The following is a 23,314-nucleotide window of genomic DNA, read 5'->3' on the forward strand; positions in this document are numbered from 1 at the left end:
GTACATGTGTTAACGATGGTACATGTGTTAATGATGGTACATGTGTTAACGATGGTACATGTGTTAACGATGGTACATGTGTTAATGATGGTACATGTGTTAACGATGGTACATGTGTTAATGATGGTACATGTGTTAACGATGGTACATGTGTTAATGATGGTACATGTGTTAACGATGGTACATGTGTTAATGATGGTACATGTGTTATGAGCACATATAGCGAGATAAACAAATTACTGTACTGAAACGCACTTTTCATGTAAAACATATCTTAAAAGCCACTTTTTAATATTTGCAAATACTAATTCTATAAGCAGGTGTGATATGACAGTTTGACAAAATAAGCTGACCAAGATTATTTTGAAAACTAAAACAGGTTGTGGTATTTCATACTGGCATATAATTGATAAAATGTTGCAGATTTGTTAAATCAGTTTATAAATTGTATATTTAGTTTCAAATTAGAAAATTATATTGTTAATATAAAGGACCATGACCGGACACTATGCACTCAGTCCTACACATATGGATGTAAATATCAAATACTTAAACTTAATGCACACAAATTTTATTATTCAATTAAATCTTGACTTGATTTACAAAAAGAGAAAAAGTCGATTAGTGATTAATAAAACAATTTCTACGGAAATGGGAAATAGAAATATCACATGTAAAACGAATAAATATTATATCGAGAAAGTAAAGATTGGTGTTTTTTGTGTGATACAAATAAACAGTGTTACAATTTTATAATAGAAATATTATATCATATGAATCCACGCGACTTGTTGTAGATTATTTTATTTTAAAGGTCAAAGAATGGCCTTCGTACACTGAGGGAATCGCAGGACTGAATCAAAGCGTATGCTCTTATTTAATGTGTATAGCAGGTGCAAAAGTCCAAAACAAAACAAAGTATTCAATTATGTTTCAGATGCAATTAAAATCATTGATTTACATGTAGATATACAACAAATGAAGCTAAAACGATAGGATTTCAAAATTACATTGCAGATTCAAACGTTAAACTACTGTACATGTCATAAAGAGAGTTAAACAAAAACTTAGAACCTTTTACTATGCTTACTATTTAAAGTGCAAATGTTGTCAGAGGTATATCAATAGTGTAAATAAAGAGGCTAATTTTATATCATTGTTTGTGAATAATAACTTGACTCATTTTCCCCAGAGATATTTTTCTCGTTTGTTTTAAATTATACTTTTCGATGTTTTCTTTAAGTTTATCTTCAGACGATTTTATATGTCCACTGTTTGGAATCTTTCATTTTCAACTTTGAATAAATGTTATTTTAATATTTCTTATGTATTAAAACTTGTTTCCTCTGTGATTTGCATCTTTAAATCGTCAATTTCTCATTCACAAATTTGAATATCAAAATTTACATTATAAATTTTTACTTAATCATTGCATACATTCATAATTCTCTTTCAACGTCATGTGCGAATAATATGTTTGCTCAGTGTTGTCTTAGCTTCTCTTACTTCCTAACCACTTGGTTTATTCCCTCATAATGCTTTAAAAGCTGTTCATCAGGGTGTTTTATTTGCTGCCTTGGTATTATTGTAGGTTCTAAATAACATGAAGTCTATCATCATGGGTGTCCTTTATCGACATATTATCATGAAGTTTGTTATTTTCTTAACTAATAAGACATAAGAAATCTCTTCCCCCATATTTAGTTGGAACAACATTATATAAAAGATTTTGTTTCCTTTCCTTGAAAATTGAATTTCTATTGCATCAGTGTTTCGACAGCATAGTGGTCTATCCTTTATAAAGAAATGAGATACTTCAAATTTAATTTTGCTTCATGAATACAAAATCCGTCTTACATAATCTTACTATATTCTTCTGACATGATCAGTTCTTGGCGTAATGTTGAATGTTTGACACTAACAATTCCTCAGCGCCATTTTACTTTTTTGTGCTTGCATCAGTTAGGAGGTGAATGTAATATTTAATATTGCTGAGTTTTAATATTCATCATTTTCTTGGTTCATAGTATTATTAACCAAAACCAGATATGAACTATTAAGCCATCATATGAACGCTAAATACATCTGGAGAAAGAATAATATCATAACTTAGAACCGAGTATTATTGCGCTTAAAAGTATAGTACCAGACAAACAAAGATTTGCGACATAAAATAATATGATTATCTTGTTAGTTGTTGTTGTTGTAGGGTTTAACGCCATTTTTCAGCACACGATAGGCTATGCATGGCGGCTATTATTAATGGTGGAGGAAGAACCCGGGAAAACCCTGGAAAGAACCACCGACCCACGAGTAGCTACTGGCAAGCTTTCTCACATACCCATACTGGCCGAATCCGAGACTCGAACCCACGCAGACAGAGGTGAGATGGCAGTGATAAATAACGGAGAGCGCTTTAGACCACTCGGCCACGATTATCTTGTTAGAGAAACACACGATGTTTATAAGCATTACAAGGACTAACAAACAGCGATAAATCCAGGACATTACCGAGAAACAAATTGACTAGTATAACAAAAATAAAAAATACTTATGAAATAGTTCTAAATTCGAGAGCAGCATAGACATCAAAGAAATTATCTGAATTTGTTATAGTTCTTTCTACTACGTTAATTAGCAAATGTATCCCAACTTAGAAAGTTACAGAAATATATATCAGATGAATGATATTATATATTTTGTACGATTGTTTACCTTCAAGTCACGATTGCCTTTATTAACCCTGAATAATTTTACTAGACAAATATAAAACATAAGAATACGATGCTACGTAAGGTTATACTATTAAATAATTAATAGAATAGGCAATGCCATAAATATAGTTTTTCGCGCAACATTTATTTTCACTGTGTAGGCTTTATATCGAATTATTCAGAAAACAACATTTAAGTTTTGTTTTGGTCCGCCATAATCAGTGGGATTTAAACTGATGACGTTATCAGTTGCAAATTTATTAACCTGTATAAAAATTAAATCCTTACAGAGCTAGGAAGGATTTTTCAGAAAAGTGTTGCTCATAAAATAAGGGAATACTTATTTATAAAGATTATTATCGATGGGTTAGGAGCAAATACAAATGATATTTACAATTTATAAATGAATAAAGACAAGTATTGTATCAGTTTCTAGGTTCATGGGAATAACTAGAGCTGGATTAGTGTATGATGCTTGGTTGTTTAACGCAGCTTTTAAAAAATGTCAGTCATATCACTACGATGTATGCAGTGTTGCAATCTATGAGTATGTGTCTTTTGGGATTTTTAACACAGCTTTAATACTTTGGTTAAAGCTTAACTGTGTAGTAATATTCATATTTGACAATGTATTTAACTTTTCAGTTACGTACACAAAAATAGGGAAAACTAACCTGAAGCTTAGCGTAAACATTTCGATTTTTCGAAATCTTATCCTTGCGCTAAGGACTTCATCAGCAGACTGATGTGATCTCTACTGCCTGCCAGTATTACTCGATGGAAGAATGAACATCGAAGACCAAGTTCAAGCTAGTCTGAGGTATCAAGGCACATCTACAATGTTTGCCCTGGCCATACTATTACTTGGAACTCCGTACGAATCCTAGATCGACAACAAGCCTGGATCGAGCGGTGGGTGTGGCGGTTAAGGAATCAATTTATATCCACGCACACAAACCGACGCTGAACAGGGACCGGGGCCGTTACAACCTGCCGCATATCTAGGGCAATCTGTTAACATCGCTCACCATTTCATCGAGCGATTTTCACAGTTAGTAGAGATCACATCAGAATGCTGATGAAGTCCTTAGCGTAAGGAAGAAAGCTCAAGGTTAGATTTCTCTATTTTTTGTGTATGTAACTGAAAAGTTAAATACATTTTCAAATATAGCTTTAATAATTTTAGTCATATCACTAAGATGTCTGGCCCACCTTCTCAGCAGAGACGACAACAAAGTGAGAAAAAAATGTCAAGCAATTATAATATGAAAGCGAAAATCGTAGGAACTGCGTCACGATGAGTTCATATTAATTAAAACATTTATTTAAACTATCAATTAATTAATTAATTGCTTAATAATAATAACAATAATAATAATAATAATAATAATCAGTACACGTATAGATATAATGAAATAAAGAAAAACATATCAATAATAACTATAAATTATGTTCATTTTGTTCTTTAAATTTACATTGTCATAATCGTTCAGTATTTTACGATATTGAAATCGCGCGCACTTCATATTGCACTCATAAAGGAACTACTTTCTATTGTAAACAAACAACGGACGCAGACACCAGCACTTTTGATTTATAAACAAATCATGTATACTCACGTAGTAGGCGGTTTACGGTCTGGTTGATTAAATTTGTATCTGAATGAACTAAAGCAGATATTTCGTGGACTGCAACATACCAGCTGCTTTGCTACATTCCGCGTTACCTTTTTTGATACAATGTTTCGGATTTAGGCGGGCGAAAGACGCCAGATTTAATAAAATTGCTGAGTACCTACAAATAACAAGCAAGTAACAAGGCATAAACGGTCTTCTTTAGTAAGTAACAAGAATGGAAAAAATATATTTACAGTTTCACATCCCGAATTTTCTCAACATGTACGTTTTTAGTTCTGCAAATCCGAATTACAAGAGCAATGTCATGGGTTCTCAAACTTCATCGCAGATTTCGAAATTGTACTGTCATTTCGACTATATTCCAAATGCAATTACATCCTCCTTAATGCACATAAAATGAAACAAACATTAAATTTTGATAATTGCAATTGAAAGACCATGTTTTTCGCACGTTATGATTTCAGATATTCAATGACACAACAGAAAACACTTGCAGATGTCAACATGCTTCTCCCTTGCTGCTTCAATCTGATATATTTCATGTAGAATTGGCACAGATAATTCCAGTCCATATCCACACAATTTCGTAGACTCGACACAAATACCGAAATCTATTCATTCCAGCTCAAATGGAAAGGTTGTTGCAATGCGCATTCATTCACAATATAATTCCAAATTTCAATGCTAAGTAGACCAAAACGCCATTTTCTTTCGACAGTTATGTCTGGCGCGCGACTAAGTTCAGATTTATCTGGGCGAAGTTATGTGCGCATTAATGTTGTTGTTGTGTAATGATGAATAGGCGGTTGTGTGTTTAGTTTGGAACACTGCATACATTCATTTACTTTGTTTCTTGTAGTGTATTTTTGTTTATATAATTAAGCCTTAGGCAGAATAAGAAAATGAGCATATAATAAAAAGATTACTGCATTTGAATGAGAAAATATGAACTCGTTTTCTTGGATGAACATACTGCACTCAAAGGTCGTGCAGTACTTCCATCCCAAAAACTCGTTAATATTTTCCTATACAAATGCAATACGTAATAAAAGATATTTTCGAATGACAGTAATCTTATTTCTCAAGAACAACTGTTTCAAATAAAAATCGAAAACTGTAAATAAAGTGGAAGATCTATCTGATATTATATATATATATATATATATATATATATATATATATATATATATATATATATATATATATATATATATGGGGGGTCAATATTAAAACAGTCAAAGATGTATTTACAGATAATGGAGGTAGTGAAACTAATGGAGACAACATTAAACCTGAATGCACTTCAAACTTTTATAGAAATTATCTTACAAGAATTTAAATAGTTGTACTAATCATTATTCAATAAGGATTAATTTAAGATTAACACATTACTACAGAAATTGGTAGTGGATTTAAACTAGCTATAGAGTCATACATATTTCATACCCTCAACAGCAAATGATGTTTCAAAATGAAGAAATTAGGATTGTATATAGTGTTATTTTCGTGGGTCATGGTTTGTACTTCATGCATTGATGAAAATGTATGGCTTAAAACTACAACTTTGAAGCGACTCTGACGTGTTACTGATGATTGCACCATGAATTCGTGGTCGCATTAGCATGATCCCCCCCCCCCATCGTTAAGTTAAGATGTCGTCTAGCATGGCAAAGTCAAATATGATGGGAAATATGATAAATCAAACTTTAAAGAGTAGATCTACATAAAAATAATTTGTAACAGAGGCTATGTTTTAACGTATACCTTTAATAGTTTAAGATTTGGTAAATAGAAAGAAGAAAAGGTGCCTAGAGAGAATTATCACAAATTGACCCGGTAACCATGACAATTTGCATATCCTCCAAACAGATGCTACAGTTCCTAATGAATTGCATGGTTATTTGAATGACTTTCGTTTTTCTTCTTAGAACCAACTTCTCTCTTTCTAAGATCACTCTGCTCTTTAAAAGGCATTTTATCAGCGATAATGAAAAATATGCCTAGACTGCATAAGTTCTTTTTTATTCTGAAAAAAGCAGTTGACTACAGAAATGTGACAATATTGCATTGAATTAGGTCACAAATTAACAGCAACCATATGTTATTTGTTATGAACAAAGCAAATGGTTCAAAGCATGTATCGAATTAAATCCAAGACGTAGACGGAAAGCAAGGAATGATTTTAGAATCATGGGTTCCGCTTAATGAATCATAGTGTTTGGGATAAAAAGCAAGTTGAGACTTTAAGGCAAGAATCTATTGTGAAAACATGCAAAAGAGAAAGGAGACTGAAAAGGGCATACTAAAATAGTGTAACATATCTTTAATTATTAAGACAATACACGAAGCAATGAAATATACAACAGCAAGAAGAGTTTGTGGACATATAAGGATATCAGTTCGCACCAATTACAAAGGAATCACTTGTACAGAATGTAAAATTAATTATTAAATCGAACGGAAAAATTATAAATTGTACAATTCTAAGGATATACCAGTAGTAGCGGCGGGTGGAAATTGTTAAGTAAACGAACGAGACTAACCGAAGTCCACTGTTCTAGACTTGGAAAAACACACTTTATCTTAATGTGTAGCACTGGGGCATCATGCCACAGACATGTAGCATCATGTTCCACCCAGTCACATATTCCTGACACCAGACCAACCAGTCCTAACTTTAACCTCTTAATGCTGAGCTCCCTGCGCGGCAGCTGTTAGTACCATTTTTATAAGTATTTGGAAAGACTTGGCCGGGGTTCGAACTCGCTACCTCCAGCATACGAGGCGGACGCTCTAACCACCAGGCCACCGGAGTGGAGAATGTTAGAGAAAGCTTCCAAGCTAAAGAACTATCATGATAAACATGAAAAAGAAGAATCTAAATTAAAAAATAAAAATTTAGAATACTGGAAATAATATAAACGAAACATAAGTACAGTACGAATAAATAATAACATTTTGACAGAGGTCTATCTTTGAAACTAGAAGTTATTATATAGGTACGATAAATTATCAACCATCTCAATATCGATCAATATATTTAATAAGCAAGAAAAAAATATTCACCAGATCCAGTTGATAAATCTTATACAATCGTATAAAAATTCACATATAACGTATACATGAATTTATCCAACGCATGCTTACTTTATTTATTTAATTTAAAGTATTCTATAATTATATAGGATCTCTACGAGAAGTGTACAGTCTTATGTCACGTGTTTAGGCTTGAATAAATAGCTACACAAGAAAGAGTGAAAACAACAAGCCTGGAAAAATACAATAATTTATTTCCCTGGAAAAATTCTGTCAAAATGAAAAAATATGAATTTATGGATTTTAAGAATCAAATCCAAATATAATCCAAGAATAATCCACGAATAAAATTTTAGAAGTCCTAATAATAAAATGTTCTAATTATTTCAAGTTCGAGTCCCGACTACTAATCCAAAATGGAAGACGATTACGTATACTGTAACCTGTAGTGCTGAAGTCTACATTTCCTTGTAGATACAAGAAATAATACTCCAGTTTTAGAAATCTGAATAAATGTTTATAAGAGCTGTCTTTGTTCAAGATTTTCGTATGAGCACACGTATGTCTCCAGGAAGAAAAAACACTAATCCTTTTGAATCCAAGTAATTTGAAATAACTCCAAACGGCACAACAGTCACTTTCCACTATAACAGCCCAACTGAGATTATTTCTCGAAAAACAAAGGTTATATCGTATTCTGAAACGCAGTTTCGCAAATTCCCAAGTTGCGAAATCAAAAAAATAGGGGGGTCACATGATCGTGTTTATATCACGTCGCTTAATATGACCCTGACGAAAACCAATCATTTTACTATAAGAAAATAAATTTTAAAAATTGTTTACTTCTTAATCACGTAGTCCCATCATGACCTTGACAACAACCAATCATTTTAAAATAAAAATAGAACTTATTTCCGCGGCTGCTACTAATTTTGAATCAAGGTTAAGATCCAGGTCAACACTTGGTGTTTACTAAAATGAACAGTCAAGGTCATGTAATGAAAAATAATTTAAAAAATAAAACTGACAAACAAACAATTAAATTGAATTAAATATATATTAAAACAGATATAATTAAATCAAATATACATAACAAAAGAAATCTCTTGAGTAGTATGAAATAGGTAAATTTCATTAACATTTGGGTCTCTATAAATCATATTTTGTTATTATTATATCTTAAGAGAACACCATTATATATTAATTGATAAAGTAATAAATTTTATTTAGTTGAATCTTTAAATACTGCTAATGGTGCGTATGAATATTTGGGTTGCATTGATTAATGTGAGAATTCTTTTAAAAGTGTAGGAAGTTTAAATGGATCCTCACGTGTGCTAACATTCCAAAGTTCTATACTACTATTGCTTCCACGACTGTGCTAGTTACAATAATCGACTATAGTGGATATTACAATTAATTATAAAAGGTAAAAACAGTACATTTAATAGGCACGTCTGCCTGTAATAGGCAATTCATCAACGAAAAACTATTCACTTATGTGTCAGGGTTGCAGAGCTTTTGGTGATTACTAAAGGCGTTTATATACATATAATAGGATACATGATATTGATGGTGAAATAAAGGAATACCTGGACATATTAAGACACACATTTGCGAACAGCTGGTCACATGAGTTAGTTTTGATACCGCTGAGCCAATGTGTATTTAAAATAAACCACCGCTCAAATACATACATAAACATAAATAATACGTATTCAGTTACCCTCTCTAGCAGCAATATATTTATTTTATCTTACAACATTTTTGTGAGCAATTTACGCTTACGCATTGTTACCATTTAAAGAAGCTGACATACTGTTCTATTAAATAGATAAATTGTTCTCGATCACGTATAGAACTGACAACAAGGACAACAACAACTCTCTATCTCTCCATTATGCCCAATTACGTCAGTTCCAGCTGAATTTACAACATCCACCGTTACATATATCTATTATTATTAACTAAGCTCATTCTGATCATGTGAGCATTTGACTCTTATATAAAAGAACAAATGCCTTGTTTAGTGCTTATTTGGCAACGTTTACAATTGGGGCACTAGAAACTTTCGTTGTTTGTCTAGTTATTAAAAGCGTTTTGCCAGCTGTACTCGGAGAGACTGTAAACTGGCGGCCATGCAGCGAACCATGTTCAGTGGTAATATCTCCTCTGATACATGCAGTTCTAGTGCATTCAACGCAGTGTCGTTGTCAAAACACATGATGACTGCCACTATGCTTATAAAAAGATAAATAACTGTATGTTTATCTTATTGCATTACCATTAAAAGCTATTTTTCATGCATGTATATCTTGAAAGATAATATTATGCTATATTCCTATTTACCATTCTCATACAAATGTCCCTTTAAACCTGTAAATTCCCACGTTACAAACTTGCCAGGGAGTGTAACTCTTGAAGCATTCATTGACACAAAATCAATCCGGTAAATCAACTCCCATTTTCTAACATACTGCTCTGTGTTTATGGTTAGATTTATTGTGCGTACACGCCAGCACGTATGTACACACCTGTGCACGTAGAAACAGTCACCCACATTACAAGCATAACATGTATATTATTTACATATGTTTAATTGCAAAGTTTTATATTCATCATAGCTAAACCTACTATTAAGTGCGCTATATTCAAAAATGCATCCATGTATCATTTCAGGATTGTACATTACTACATGAAAGAGACAAAAGACGGTCCTGTCTTAGAAGCAGAGCTCAGAATTAATAAAACGTACCTTGCTTCTGGGTAGATCTCCTTAATCTTGTACAATTCTTCTTCATTGTCGAAGGTCATGAGACTTACACTATGCTTGGCAGCATAGCGAATGTAGGACCTCTGTTTGCATGGATTGGCATAGATAATGCGACAAGGTTCCACCCCCAGGTTCATGACCATCTTCAGTTCTGACTGAAAATTAAGTTTTTTTTCTTCACGTCACACTTCCATCGAGCAAATTAGATACTAGAGTATTTCATTAATAAGCATATAAGCATATATGATCTATGCTACGAACATTGTGACAGCTTCATAGTCATGCATACTAAGTTTGATTATACACACCAATGCCGAGTAGGAATAAGTTTTAAAATAATAGACTCCCAATAAATTCATTAATGTGTTTCGATGTTTCCCTTAATGTATCCTACTCTTTCAAGTGATTAGTTATATTAGCTACTTCGTCAAGTTTAATCAAAACCGTTTGAAAATTAATGCCGCTTATATACGAAAAAAGAAGCTAATAACAGACAATGGACACAAAGTCGTACAATAAACGTGTTTGGGTTTCGATCACATAAGCTAAAAAAATTATATCGTCATAAGTTGTCACAAAGACGATTGAACAAGGACCAGAGTGGGCAAAAACAAACACATTACCAATATACTATTCATGACTATACTTTGTGATTAATTTAATTTTGTTTCAAATGTGTGTTCGGTAGTATTATCCAACAACATAAACCAGAGCTGTAGATGAGATTTTAATTAAAGGAGTATTACTATAGCAGGCTTTTAAAATTTAAATATAATTTATTGTGACGACTGCACGAAACAAATTAGTAATACCAGCCGAATAAGTTTTAATCAAGCAAATGTTAATCGTTCATACTAGAATAAGAATACGTGATTGACTTTTAATATTGACCAAGACAAACTCATGGTTGTACCGATTATATGACTTACGAATGTCAAACGACATCATTAGAAATGTGCAAAGAACATTTAGAACTTTTATCAATAACATAATGTATATTTCATGGCAGTCTTTGATTATTCACTGACTGTGCTTATGGCAGTCCTTGATTATTCACTGAATGTGTTTATGGCAGGAGAAATACACTTCAAACATATGAATAAATCCTTTAAATGAATCACATTTTGCCAACTCATTGCAAAATTTTCGATATGCATTTTTGTGAATCTTAAAACATACACTGTTTATTTAGAGCTCAGCTAAACATATTTTTCATTTCCAAGCTGAGAAATATAATTTTGATAGACTGCTCATAGAGCCTTTATGATAATATAACCGAGTCTCAGAATTTGCATTACCATACAAAGTAACTCACACGTGTTAGTTTGGTAAATGTGTCTCTCCCGACAATAATAATAATAATTTAAAACCTATCGTCTCTAACTCAGTCTTGATATACCACCAATTGAACTAAAACGGCATGAAATGTATTTTTTTGTTTAGTCTATGAGAAACCGCCTTGTTCAATGATTAACGTTCCATACTCGTGACCAAAAGGGGGTGGGGAGGTCAACTCCAACCCCAGGATCAGCCTAGAACGGCCACTGTGGCTCGTTCTTGGGCAGCGCACTCTACTTTGGTTGCCCCAGAAGTACATAACTATTTGTGTTGCTCTGCCGTAAGACACCATACCAAAAATACACATCTGGTGCACAATTTCACATCTCGCAGATCATACTCTGACCGAATGTATCGCTGCTGCAAGGCTGTTTTGACCCCAGACGTGTCTAAATCATAGTACATCACCTTAATACATAAGCATTTTCACTGGAATTTATTTTGTGTATATTGTTACAGATTCAAATCCAAACATAAAAAAGCTTAAAAAGCAGTACGTTGTGTTTGGAATCTCAGAGGACCTTAATTGTGAAGTCGTCTTTAATTCTTTGATGTCTGCTACGCGCTATCTTTCAAAATCTTCACTACAAAGAAAGAATTCCTAATTTATTCATTCTACTTGTTTGGCAACTCTTTCCAGTCCGCAAATAAGCCATTGTTGCGAAAAGATCTTAGTAAATGGAATCTAAATTGACTGTGATTCAGTTATTAAAATGTAGTTGTTTTTTTGTTTTTTTTTTTACAGGCGGCGTTTTGTCACCAGAGTTACATCGTTATGGCAGTGGTGATAACTATCTAAAGGGGTGGATAACACACTTTCAAGGGTCTGTAACAACACACGTACATGTCGTTTATTGCTGTGTGAGGTTTCTGGTCTATGTTTTTATCCCCAGTCATAATTTGAAGGGTAAATATCGTAAACCAGTCGATTAGCTGATATCAAAATCTACATAAATTCTGTATACAAGTACATCGTATGAGATGCAAATATCTAAACAATGTGTGTGTGAGAGAGAGAAAGATTATAAACTTAGCTTTAAATGTTTTCAGCCATATCGCTATGACGTCTGCACTGCGGCAGTTTATAGCGATGTCGAGCACTAGGCTATCATGTCCCACCCGGTCACATCATACTGATACCATGCGGACCAGTCCTACCACTAACCTCTTAATGCTGAGCGCCAAGGGAGGCAGCTGCTAGTATCATTTGTGTAGATCTTTGAACACGTGACCTCCTGCATCCGAGCCGGACGCTCTAACAATATAGACCACCGGAGAGTCTAAACAGAATTACATTTTGTACATGAAGCATAAATGTAATTAGGAATCATTTTCATAGCATTGGTTATTTTAAAATGCTTCATGGAATCTTTCACAGAGAGAGCGAACATAGGACATGAAGAACATATATATGGCAAATTTTGTAATCCAACATCCAATGATGAACATTGCATTGATGCATAACACTATATTTTACTGGTATGGCATATTATTTTGATGCGATAACTCTTTTACGATAATTGATCACTTTCAATAAAGAAAGAAAACTATGTATCCCATTATAGCCTTTTAAAAATTAATTAATAGCTTACCTTGCTGGCACAATCAAAGCTAGCTCCAAGGTCGGACAAGACTTTTAGCACAGCATGCTCATTATTGCATTTCACAGCTAACAAAAAAGTAATATTTACATTTGTATAAAATAGCTCTTCTACTTACAAGATAAACGTACACAGGTCGATAACAATAAACCGTAAGTCAGATCACAATGATATCAATATTATAGAACTAAGGAATCTGACACACCAGGTTCAAACTAAAGTCGGATAACGGTTGGAACTGTCCCTCACAAGTGTATACTTATTGAATAAAAAATATCACTATAGTCTTGACTGAGGTAAAAATAAATATTGTTCCCACTTTATAACAGATTTATCTTCCCATGCTTTGACAGTAAAGATTAATTGCTGTTCATTTATTTTGTGACGTCTTGGAAAAAGAATGAGGTAAACGAGTCTGTTCTCGAAAATGGAGAAAACGGAGGAACTCAGATCCATATTTACCTGGATCCTGTGAAAAATTTTAAGGCAACATTTCCGAAAAATATTTCCGAAAATATGAAGACATATTTATTTATTTATTTATTCACCAGTAAAATTGTCACTCAAAAGTTTCTTATGTACATTATACTAGATCTTGTTTATACAGTTGTTGCTAAGCAACCAATAAAGCAGATTGTACTCTACAGGCAGAACACCTGATTTTTCCTACGGACGAATCAACACCTTGAACATCTAAGGTAATGAACAAGATCTATTGTATATATTTGACAGTATTAAATAACAAGAACATGCGTCTAATTGTGTAACAAATCAGATTACATGTACAAATGTATATTTGCTTAAGCCAAATGAAGCTGTAATGGCGCTAATTATGGACAAAATCGCAAAGACAACCGGACGTTTCATTGCAACAAAACAACATATTTTAAGTATGATTAAACAACCAAACTAATGACCAACACTACACTAAAGGATCCACAAAAGAAAAAAGCTAAAATGGATCAAATGTATAAGCAAATGAGGTGAGAAAATATTCTTATTAATCTATCAACGTTTCTGGATAAATGCTCTGAGAAATCCAGATTTATCGCCAAGAATAAAATCTCAAAGTTCACCTTCAAAAGCCATATGTGTACAGGGAATTGATATATCCAAACAAGTTTTCAAGCAATGCTAATTTTCTTGTCACATCAGCTCTTATCTTTGCCTTACATTTATGCTACAATTCCACAAAAAGCCTACACAAATGTTACATTCTTGAGTTTAAGCAAGTTCTAAACAGATTATAACAGTTCCAGAGATAAGAAAAGTTGCAAATGTCACATATAAACCAACTCCGTCAAAACCCTAAGTTTATATTCTCTCTCTCTTTCTCTCTCTGTCTCTCTGTGTAAAACATTGTACAAACACGTGCGTACACAAAATAACACATGCAACGTTAGACAGGGACACGCTCACTCTCTGTTTTAAACATTACTATAGGTTTATATACAACTATTGCCTTGGTTTCGTTGCGACTGTAACATAACCAATCCACATGACTAAACAACTTATTCTCCTTTCTGAAAGCAGCAGTTCATTTTTTAGACATTGCAAAACAAATAGAACCATGTAACGTACCATAAAATGGCTCTACTCTTGGAAGTTTTTTAACCCAGCGTTTATATTTATTGATGATATCTCCCAAATCCCCGAGCATGAAGGCTTCTTCTTTGCCCTGGAATAGTATAAAAACAACCATGCTAGCTACTTTTATATTCTTATCATATGTATGCATCGCAAAGGGTTCTCGCTTACTATGGTGTGTTCCGCTGGACCTAAACTGAAGGAGCTTGTGCTTGGAACCAAAAGGTAGGAAAATAGGCAGTTTTAGGGACGTAACTCCTCTAAATGATGATCAGATGTATGTTACTATCCTACACATCCAGTGTATCATCAATGTGCATGCTATCGTTTGCTGAAATTTAGAGAATGGTGAATAAGCAGCCGTAAGTCTCATACGTAATCTTTCTTACGTAAAGTTGTACTGCAGAAGCAGAAGAAATACAAGCAATCAGCAACCATAACTCTTATAAAGGATCACGTGGAATCCTGAAATTTAGATTCATTCAAGGTCTCCTCATTATAAAGATCTCAACCAAATTGGATTCAAGTCCAACAAACTGTGGCAAAGTGCTGTGAAACCAAAGACAGGACAGACAATCAATCAGGAAGCATAGCACCTGTAATTAGGTAACTAGAAATAAATCTCATTCAAGGTTTCATTAATATAGAACCAATATCAAATCTGGTTGAGAGCCAATACATGTTTGTAAAGTTATACTGCAAAATCCAAAGTCAAAGGTAAAGGCAATCAGGAGGTATTTCTCCAGTAATTGATGCCATGGAATGCTGGAAACAAATCCTTTTCAATGCCTCAGTATAAAGCCGTATTGCAAATTTGATTGAAATCCAACCAACGTTGGATAATGCATTCCGTGAAACCCAAAGTCAGCAAGATGGTGGCACAGATCCTGCATAACTGGGGCATAACTCCTGCAAATCATATCCAGTAATACTGGAAATCAGTGAAGGTCTCGAGAAAATTGCGTCGAATCCCTAGCTCGATATCTAAATACTTTATGGGGATAGGCAATCAGGGGCAAGAATACCTCTAAATGATGGCCGAGAAGACTTGAAATCAAACTATTTCCAGATAAAACCGATAAAAAATGGATACTAAAATTCGTTAGGATCGAACAAATCGAAATAAGCTGATCTTTCCAAAATCTGATTTAAATTGGATTGATGGACAGCCGAATAATCTGATTACTAAAGACACCACAACGTTTGTCTAGTGAGTTCCCATTATGCCTTTCAAACGACGTCAAAACGTTCAAACGGAATAGTAAGACCTAAGTATCATAAATATATAATACATAAGCAATACATAGATCAGTATCTATCTAAAACATATTGAATCTAGTCAATGCTAAATTTGTAACTGTTTTAAGGATGGAAAGTGGCAATATTTTGTTTATCGGAGCATTTTCGGTAGTTGGTTATGTCAGTTTCTCAACAATTGGACTGAGAACTAGAAATATGTTCTAAGAACACTAGATGTACACTTCCCATCATGCAAACGGGTCTCTACTGTAACAATAATTACATGCAAAAGTGTTATCTGGATGCCAATTTATACAATGTTTGTAATCAGCAATCGTCATCCTTAAAACAAAGTCTTATCTCACCAACAGCTTATGAGCACAGAATTGAAAAGTCAGCTACCTTAGTTCAGCTACAACTTCATACTCATCACAGCTAAAAGATATTTTTGTAACCATATGTCACAGCCGTGTACAATGTAAAACGGAAGTTTTGTTAATATTCTAGATGTTGTATATTACCTCCGTTCAGGATAACTATCAATAGAAACGATTTTCAAGAGGCCTAATTGGCACCGTTATCATTGATAACGGGTTGATATCACCATCCATTCTGGACGAGTAGCAGTACGATTTTCAAGACCTATGCGGATCACCACTTTCGTTTAGGACGAACTAAACTCTTTAGATGAATGTGTGTCTAACGATTCACGACAATCCAGACAGTAGTTTAGGTATAATAGCAATAATAGTAGACAATAAACGTATGCTAACAGACAGCTGATGGTCCATCGCATAAACAGTTCTTTTATAAGACCAGCAGATCTAAAAAGTTGATGCATATGTTTTACAAAGTCTAAAAGAGGTTTTCAAGCTGGTTACTAATTTAGCCACACTGTTACAATGAGAGTCAATCCGGATGCAACTTTGATACAGCATTTCCTAAACAACGTGTCCATCAAGTCTGATCAAAATTAGCTCTGCCGTTTTAGAGACATCACGTAAGGTGATCTATATGGTCTCTATAGAAGTCACACCGTTACTATGGAAACAACCACAAATCAGTATGGTGTAGCACATCCCAAGTAACAGGTCTGCAAAGTTTGGTGGAAACTGGCCCAGTGGATCAAAAAGAAATTGAAATTAGCAAATGGTGACTAATGACGGACAACCCACGCCATACGCAATATTATAAGCTTCTTTGCCTGAGTTAATAGTTCATACTATGTAACGTTAATAACGACGAATGACTCCAGTGCAGGACATACTCTGGAAAAAGCGTATTTTAAGAAAGATCTCGTATAACCTGCAGCACTGTTTCCTCAGACGATACCGACACTGTTGCAAAATAGTGAGAAACTATATATTTGTATTTATATGTTTTATTTTATGTTGCATTTTGTATTCTTTTTATGGAGGGCTTAATCTATATGTTATTTAACACATCTCTCAATATAACAACTTGCTGATACCTACTAGTGATGTTAGGGTTAGCGATTCTCTTATCCAAATATGGATAATGGAGAAAAGTTAGGAGTGTTTGGCTTTAAAAGAAGAATGAAAACATCATGTTGCTTGACGTTGCATCCAGTAATGCACGGTAAATGAACTAAATGCAAAACGTAAGTCGTTACGACCTACTTTCGGACATAAATGCTGCACTCACTCAATAACGCACAAAGCTGTATAACCATAATAAACTGTCCTAAATGCTAAACGTAACCATGTTGCAACCTTGTTTGCAGAAGATTCGGTCGAACAAGTTTTGGACTGATGCAGGTCCAGTAGATGTCTTGAAGATCTGAATTTGTAAAAAGTACAGCATATAAGTAAATGAGTCAGTCGAACTATAGTTTGTCTTTTTCAATTGGTCGAATCGCCAGCATGCAGCCAACGCATAGCTTGCTTACAAGCACGTGTGTTCTGACGGAAGATTACAAGGAATATGAAAGTACATAAAACTTGATATCGAACGAAAGTTTATTTTTAAAAAATCTTTTAATTATGCACTAGTGTTTTAGTCCGTTTAAAATTCATCCTTTTTGCGTATCCGAATCTTTCGTTTGTGATCACCGACAGGCCGACACTTATGTCCAGATCTTAACGTGTGACATACGGACAGATGAACGACAGAAGGAAAAGGGCAGCACTATATGCCCCTCCACGTTCGTTAGAGGGCACAATCGCTGTCTTCACAGTAAGATCAGAAAGGATGTGTATTTATGTCCATAGATTTTATTTTATACAATGCAGGAAAGGTGCTATATCTGTCAACCATATCTGATTATTATTAGGTTTCCTATGTCAAAATAATATTTATGTCTTACCTGCATTTCATGAAGAGCTATTTTCTCCTCCATAAGAGTTTCGCTTGTCTTTTCAAACGGAAGAAGCTCAACCTCACAACTGTTTTGGATATAAGTTTTCATTCTAAGAGTTCAAATGATGTTGATGTGTGGTTGAACAGACACTCTGAAATAAAATGAAAATATTTCATTCATTTGAATATAATAAAATGATTGAAATCGTCTCTATTTAAAATCAGTTTTTATTGTTTGATAGATTTAATAGGACCGATGTTAACATAACAAAGTTTTCATATAAAGTTCATTATTATTTTAATAATCTCAAAACTATCCTGAGAGATAACTTGAAAAATACTATTATTTCCAACAGGTCGAACACATTTTGTGCTGTGGGGGTGTGAGGGGTGTGGGGTACTACAATGCTGGACTGCTAGATCTGGTCTATAATATATTTAAATCAGAAAACTCAGTGAGCCATGTTTTCTACATATTATTTAGACGATATGATCCAGTGGGATACCAGCCATATCGTATGGTGGGATGACGAAAAGAGAGTATCCTCGAGAAATGGAGGTAACTTAAGGATTCGAGTTACCGCTTAAAATCAACACACTACGATGTAACTGGTATCAAACGAGAGAAAACAAATTTATTTATTATATGATTTTCTTTGCCATGTTTTGTATGATCTCTTTATGTTAATCGAGTCGCATACGTTTCTTGTATGCATCTCTTTCTGAGCACACTGATTTCTCTTCTTCTAATGCTGTATCATCTATCAAGATACATTTAGCTTATGATTTTCGACTGCTCAAGTGATCATAAGGCATGTCTCTTCCGAATCATTACGGAGTTGCACTCTGTCAGATAACAGAGTGTCGGACTCGTAATTCAAGGGTTGCGGGTTCCATACCCTCCCAGGTTAGTCCTGGTCGGTTGTCTCAGGGTCTTAGCTCCTATTTCCTCAGCCTGATATATCCAATAATGTGTTAAAGGTGCCGTCAAAACAAACAAAATTCTAATCATCAAGCAGTGTTTTCTCCAGAACCAGTGACCGTACGAATCCTTATTTAATTTAAAGAATCTCCTTTAAAAATGAGCACTCAAAAATCTTGCACAGTCGATTTGCCTTGATGTAACGAAACATGTAGCATTATTAACAAACGTCAGTCAGATCACGGGGACTTATATCGTATCTGACAATTTTACATGCCATACATGTACTTATAATAATATTACAAGGGAGGACACTTTTATCTCCCTCTCGCACGACCTTTTAACAATCAATGCTGATATTTCAAGTTTCATTTCGCATTGCACTGAATGAATTATTGCCTTACCATTGTTCAATGAAAATAAGTTATAAATAAGTGCATTACGTAATTTTCCTTTGGCCAATGAGAAGACAGTTTTTCATTCATCTAGTTTGCCCTTGCATATTAAGCAGGCCCGATCATGGTCATGGCGGTAGCGTGATAACATGGTCTGGCATTCCTTAAAGACATGATAGTAAGCTTAAAATATTGATAGGCATGCATAGTCAATTGCTCCAGCTAAACATAGGTAACAAATTTATTACGCTACGCTAAATGTAGCTTGAAATATTAGCCTTCATTATTATACAGGTCACGCGAGAAGGGAGCGAAGTGTCCTCCAATGTGTTATTGTATAGTACCGGTAAATTGCAAGCAACGATACCAAGCCCATGTGAGTCAGATCATGTCAACGCTTGCCATTGAGAAGGCAGAGCGGAAAGTGAAGATATTATCTATAGTGTATGATCTTATATTAAAATACACGCTGTATCTAAGGACGAATTTAGACAATTTGACGAGTAAATTAGATTACTCTATGATACGTTCGAGCTGCTAAAGAAAACCTGCCACGATTTTATCAGAAGAAAAACGTAAATGCGAAAAACATTTAGTTAAGCCTAAATTTTATCGGACATACTACATTGCCTTATTTCCTGGAACCTATTCATGGCGTGTTAAATGAGTTTTGCAGAATTCATACCTGCACAATATTGTCAATATATTCCAAAATGCATTGACGGATGACTAAACAAAAGTAAATATCTGATTTTCATCCATAAAACAATGATTTGAAATGTTAGTGCGTGTGTTTATTTTTTGGGCGTTTTTCATTTTTTTGGTGACGGAGGGTTAAAACAGTTTTCAGTTTTCTGTTTTCTTTAATTGTTCCTTGTTGGCACGATATAAATGTTATTAATTTTCAATGTCAATCGTTTCATTTTATTCGCGAAGTCAATTTTTTTTAAAAATCTCATTTTGCCAAGCGCTTATAATTTTTTGTCGCTTGAAATTTCTTGTTTTTTAAGGTGTCAAGATAAATACGAGCAACTTGTAATGCCCAGCTTTTTTAATGGCTTTGTAATTCTATTACGATATTTTACTTTCTGTGATACAGCAGCAGAGAGGGTGAACCATACAAACGTTAGGAGGGTCCATTCGCGAAAATAAAGCTTATTACGAAAATGAAAATACAAGGTCAATAACACCAAACCGAAGCCTCTAACCACCCCGCCCACTCAGTGTCTATCGTCACCGTCTCTGCTGTTGTAGTGTATGTGTTATTAAATTATTATATCATGAATGGAATCTCACACAGCTAGATTAGCTCGAGAGCGACTAGAGGCGATTAAGAAATATCTCCCCGTCCATGATTCTGTCAAGCAACAGCTACAAGAGCATCAGGAGTCTCAGGTGAAATTTACAGAAGGTACAGAACAGCTAATAAAACCAGTTGTCGAACCAACCAAGAAAATTGTTACAGCAATTAAGGAAGCACAAAAAACTCTTGAGACATTGCCTATTGATATTGTCGGACGTATTCAAGCAGCTCAACCACCACCACAGCAATCTCCTCAACCACAACCTCCTCAACCACAACATCTGCCTAGAGTCACAATTAACATCCTAAATAAATTCACGCCTGAAGGTATTGCCGCTATTAAGGACCCAGACCAAATAATTAATATTGCCGTGTTTGGATAGTATGACAGAAATAACTATGTAAAAACCTAATATGTTAGAACGATGAGATCTGTCAGTTGGATTAAGGATGTATATCGTATCGCCACTGATACTCCACAAATTAGATCTGATAAAGATGTTAATCAGTTAGTTTAATATTTTTTACCGGACAGTAGATGAGTATATTAGACAAGCAATACAGGAAAGGGGACAAAGATTCGAATAAATGGAGCAGCAACTTGAAAAAACAAAAACAGCAAGGAAACGAAAAGAGAAAAAAATGAAGTCGAAACTTAAAGAGGTTGAACGAGCAAGAAAACAAAAAGAAGAAGATTTGGAATTTGAAGAAATTAGACGATGGAAGGACATACGCTCACCAAGTACGAAAGAAGCAGAAGAAACAACTGGAAGTGATCTGAGCGATTGGGTCACACGAGGAAGTGGTCTTATTACTCCATGTCCCAACAACGTCCTTGCTGATAATGAAACACTAGAGATTATGATTGGCGGAAAACGAGCCAGTAATAATTCCACAGGAATCATTAATGAAACAGCTACAATTTATCATATAATGTTTACGGTATCATGGATATTAATGTTCATCAGTCTCTGATTGGTGAACTCGTTCATGATTACCGTAGTGATTGAAGGCATGCAATTAGATCAGTGACAAGAAAATAAGATGATCATACATAATGCTCAACGTGAACCTGTAATGGTCAGGGTGATAAATTTGCGATTACCTACGTATAAAGCTATCTACCGGGATGGACTCAGTGATGTTGTTCAGGGTCTGTTTAGAAGGATAGCTCCAAAAGCAACAACGATTGCAAAGCAACTGGGAATGAAAGCTATTGACATTGTTCGTGATAAAGGTGTTGGTGATGTTGCAAGCAAAGCATTCTCAGCAATCAAGGACAGACTAGCACGATTGATGCGACGAAAACCACAGTCAGTAAAATTATCCAGCTCTGAAGTAATGCCTGCAAATGTTAGTAAATTAATAAATCAAGCTGCAAATGAACGGTTGAAAGAATTAGCCGGTGAAGACGCTCAGAACATAACTGCAAATCTGGTACAGACTAGTGGGTTATCTCGTAGCAATCGCTAAGCGATCGGGATGGTACGTCACTTTAAACAGTAGAAAATATAAACATAATATTTAAACGTGTATCCGATCCAGCATATGACATGGACAAGCCAGTATTCAAGGATGAGTCTGTGCATAATTATCAATATTATTCTTATGACGCAAGAGAACCAAACCAACTGATTTATTGCATTATTTAACAGTGCACGATATATGGTCGGGAATTTGAGGTTTTTCATAATGATGTTGATGTTGCCACGACAATATTGGGGTTATTCCGATACAGCGATGATTATTCACGTGTAGTTGTCATTAAAATAATTGTGTATTCAGTGTCCGCTGTGATCGCTGCAACCGGCGTGTTGCTATCAACAATAACAATGACATTGTCAGCAGTTGTAATAATTTCTGTTTCAGCTGCAACAACAATTGCTGATATTTTTAATATCGTCACAAAAATCTATCTACTTGCAGAAATACAAAATTGCATGAGTATACATTAAAACTGCATGCGGTGATGTTAGAATATTCCAAATTGGTATTGCTGATTTCATCATATCTCAGTCTCAGAATAATATCAGGTACCGAGTTCACAGAGATAATTACGATTTACAACGAGGCATTTAATGAAAATGTAGGAAACCCTATTCATTACTTAGATGTAGAAATCGGGATTTAGAATCAGGGTTTAAATAATAATAATAATAATAATAATAATAATAATAATAATAATAATATCGTCATCGCAAGAATTACCGCAACAGATTGTCGCTAATATAACTCCGTCAAAATCCACGATGATATCAGCAAGCTCAACCAATCCTGAGTTCAGCGTTAGCTTTCCAACTACGATTCCAGCGAAGGAAATAGCACAAACACAATTACGAGTGTATCTAAGTTGGCCAAATATTAGATCAATATCATTCGGTGGGTTGTAAATAAATAATTAAATAGTATTTGCGTATAAAAATAAACCCGATGGAACCCCAGACTCGAAT

The 23,314-nt window shown here is 34.4% G+C and overlaps 1 protein-coding gene across 1 annotated transcript in view; it reads right to left on the reverse strand.

Annotated features, from left to right (window-relative positions):
* The window catches only part of LOC149786416 (ornithine decarboxylase-like), a 41,733-nt gene extending 23,380 nt beyond the window's left edge, over positions 1-18,353 (reverse strand). Inside the window, exons 1-4 of the mRNA XM_089978198.1 lie at positions 18,252-18,353; positions 14,681-14,777; positions 13,091-13,167; positions 10,143-10,315 (exon numbers count right to left, since the gene is read on the reverse strand). Coding sequence (XP_089834324.1) covers positions 10,143-10,315; positions 13,091-13,167; positions 14,681-14,777; positions 18,252-18,353 — 449 coding nt within the window. The remainder of the gene's footprint in view (positions 1-10,142; positions 10,316-13,090; positions 13,168-14,680; positions 14,778-18,251) is intronic.
* Between the last annotated feature and the right edge of the window lie 4,961 nt (positions 18,354-23,314).

The sequence above is a fragment of the Sinohyriopsis cumingii genome, chromosome 12, assembly GCF_028554795.1.
Source record: "Sinohyriopsis cumingii isolate HCF-2022 chromosome 12, ASM2855479v2, whole genome shotgun sequence".
Lineage (NCBI taxonomy): Eukaryota > Metazoa > Mollusca > Bivalvia > Unionida > Unionidae > Sinohyriopsis > Sinohyriopsis cumingii.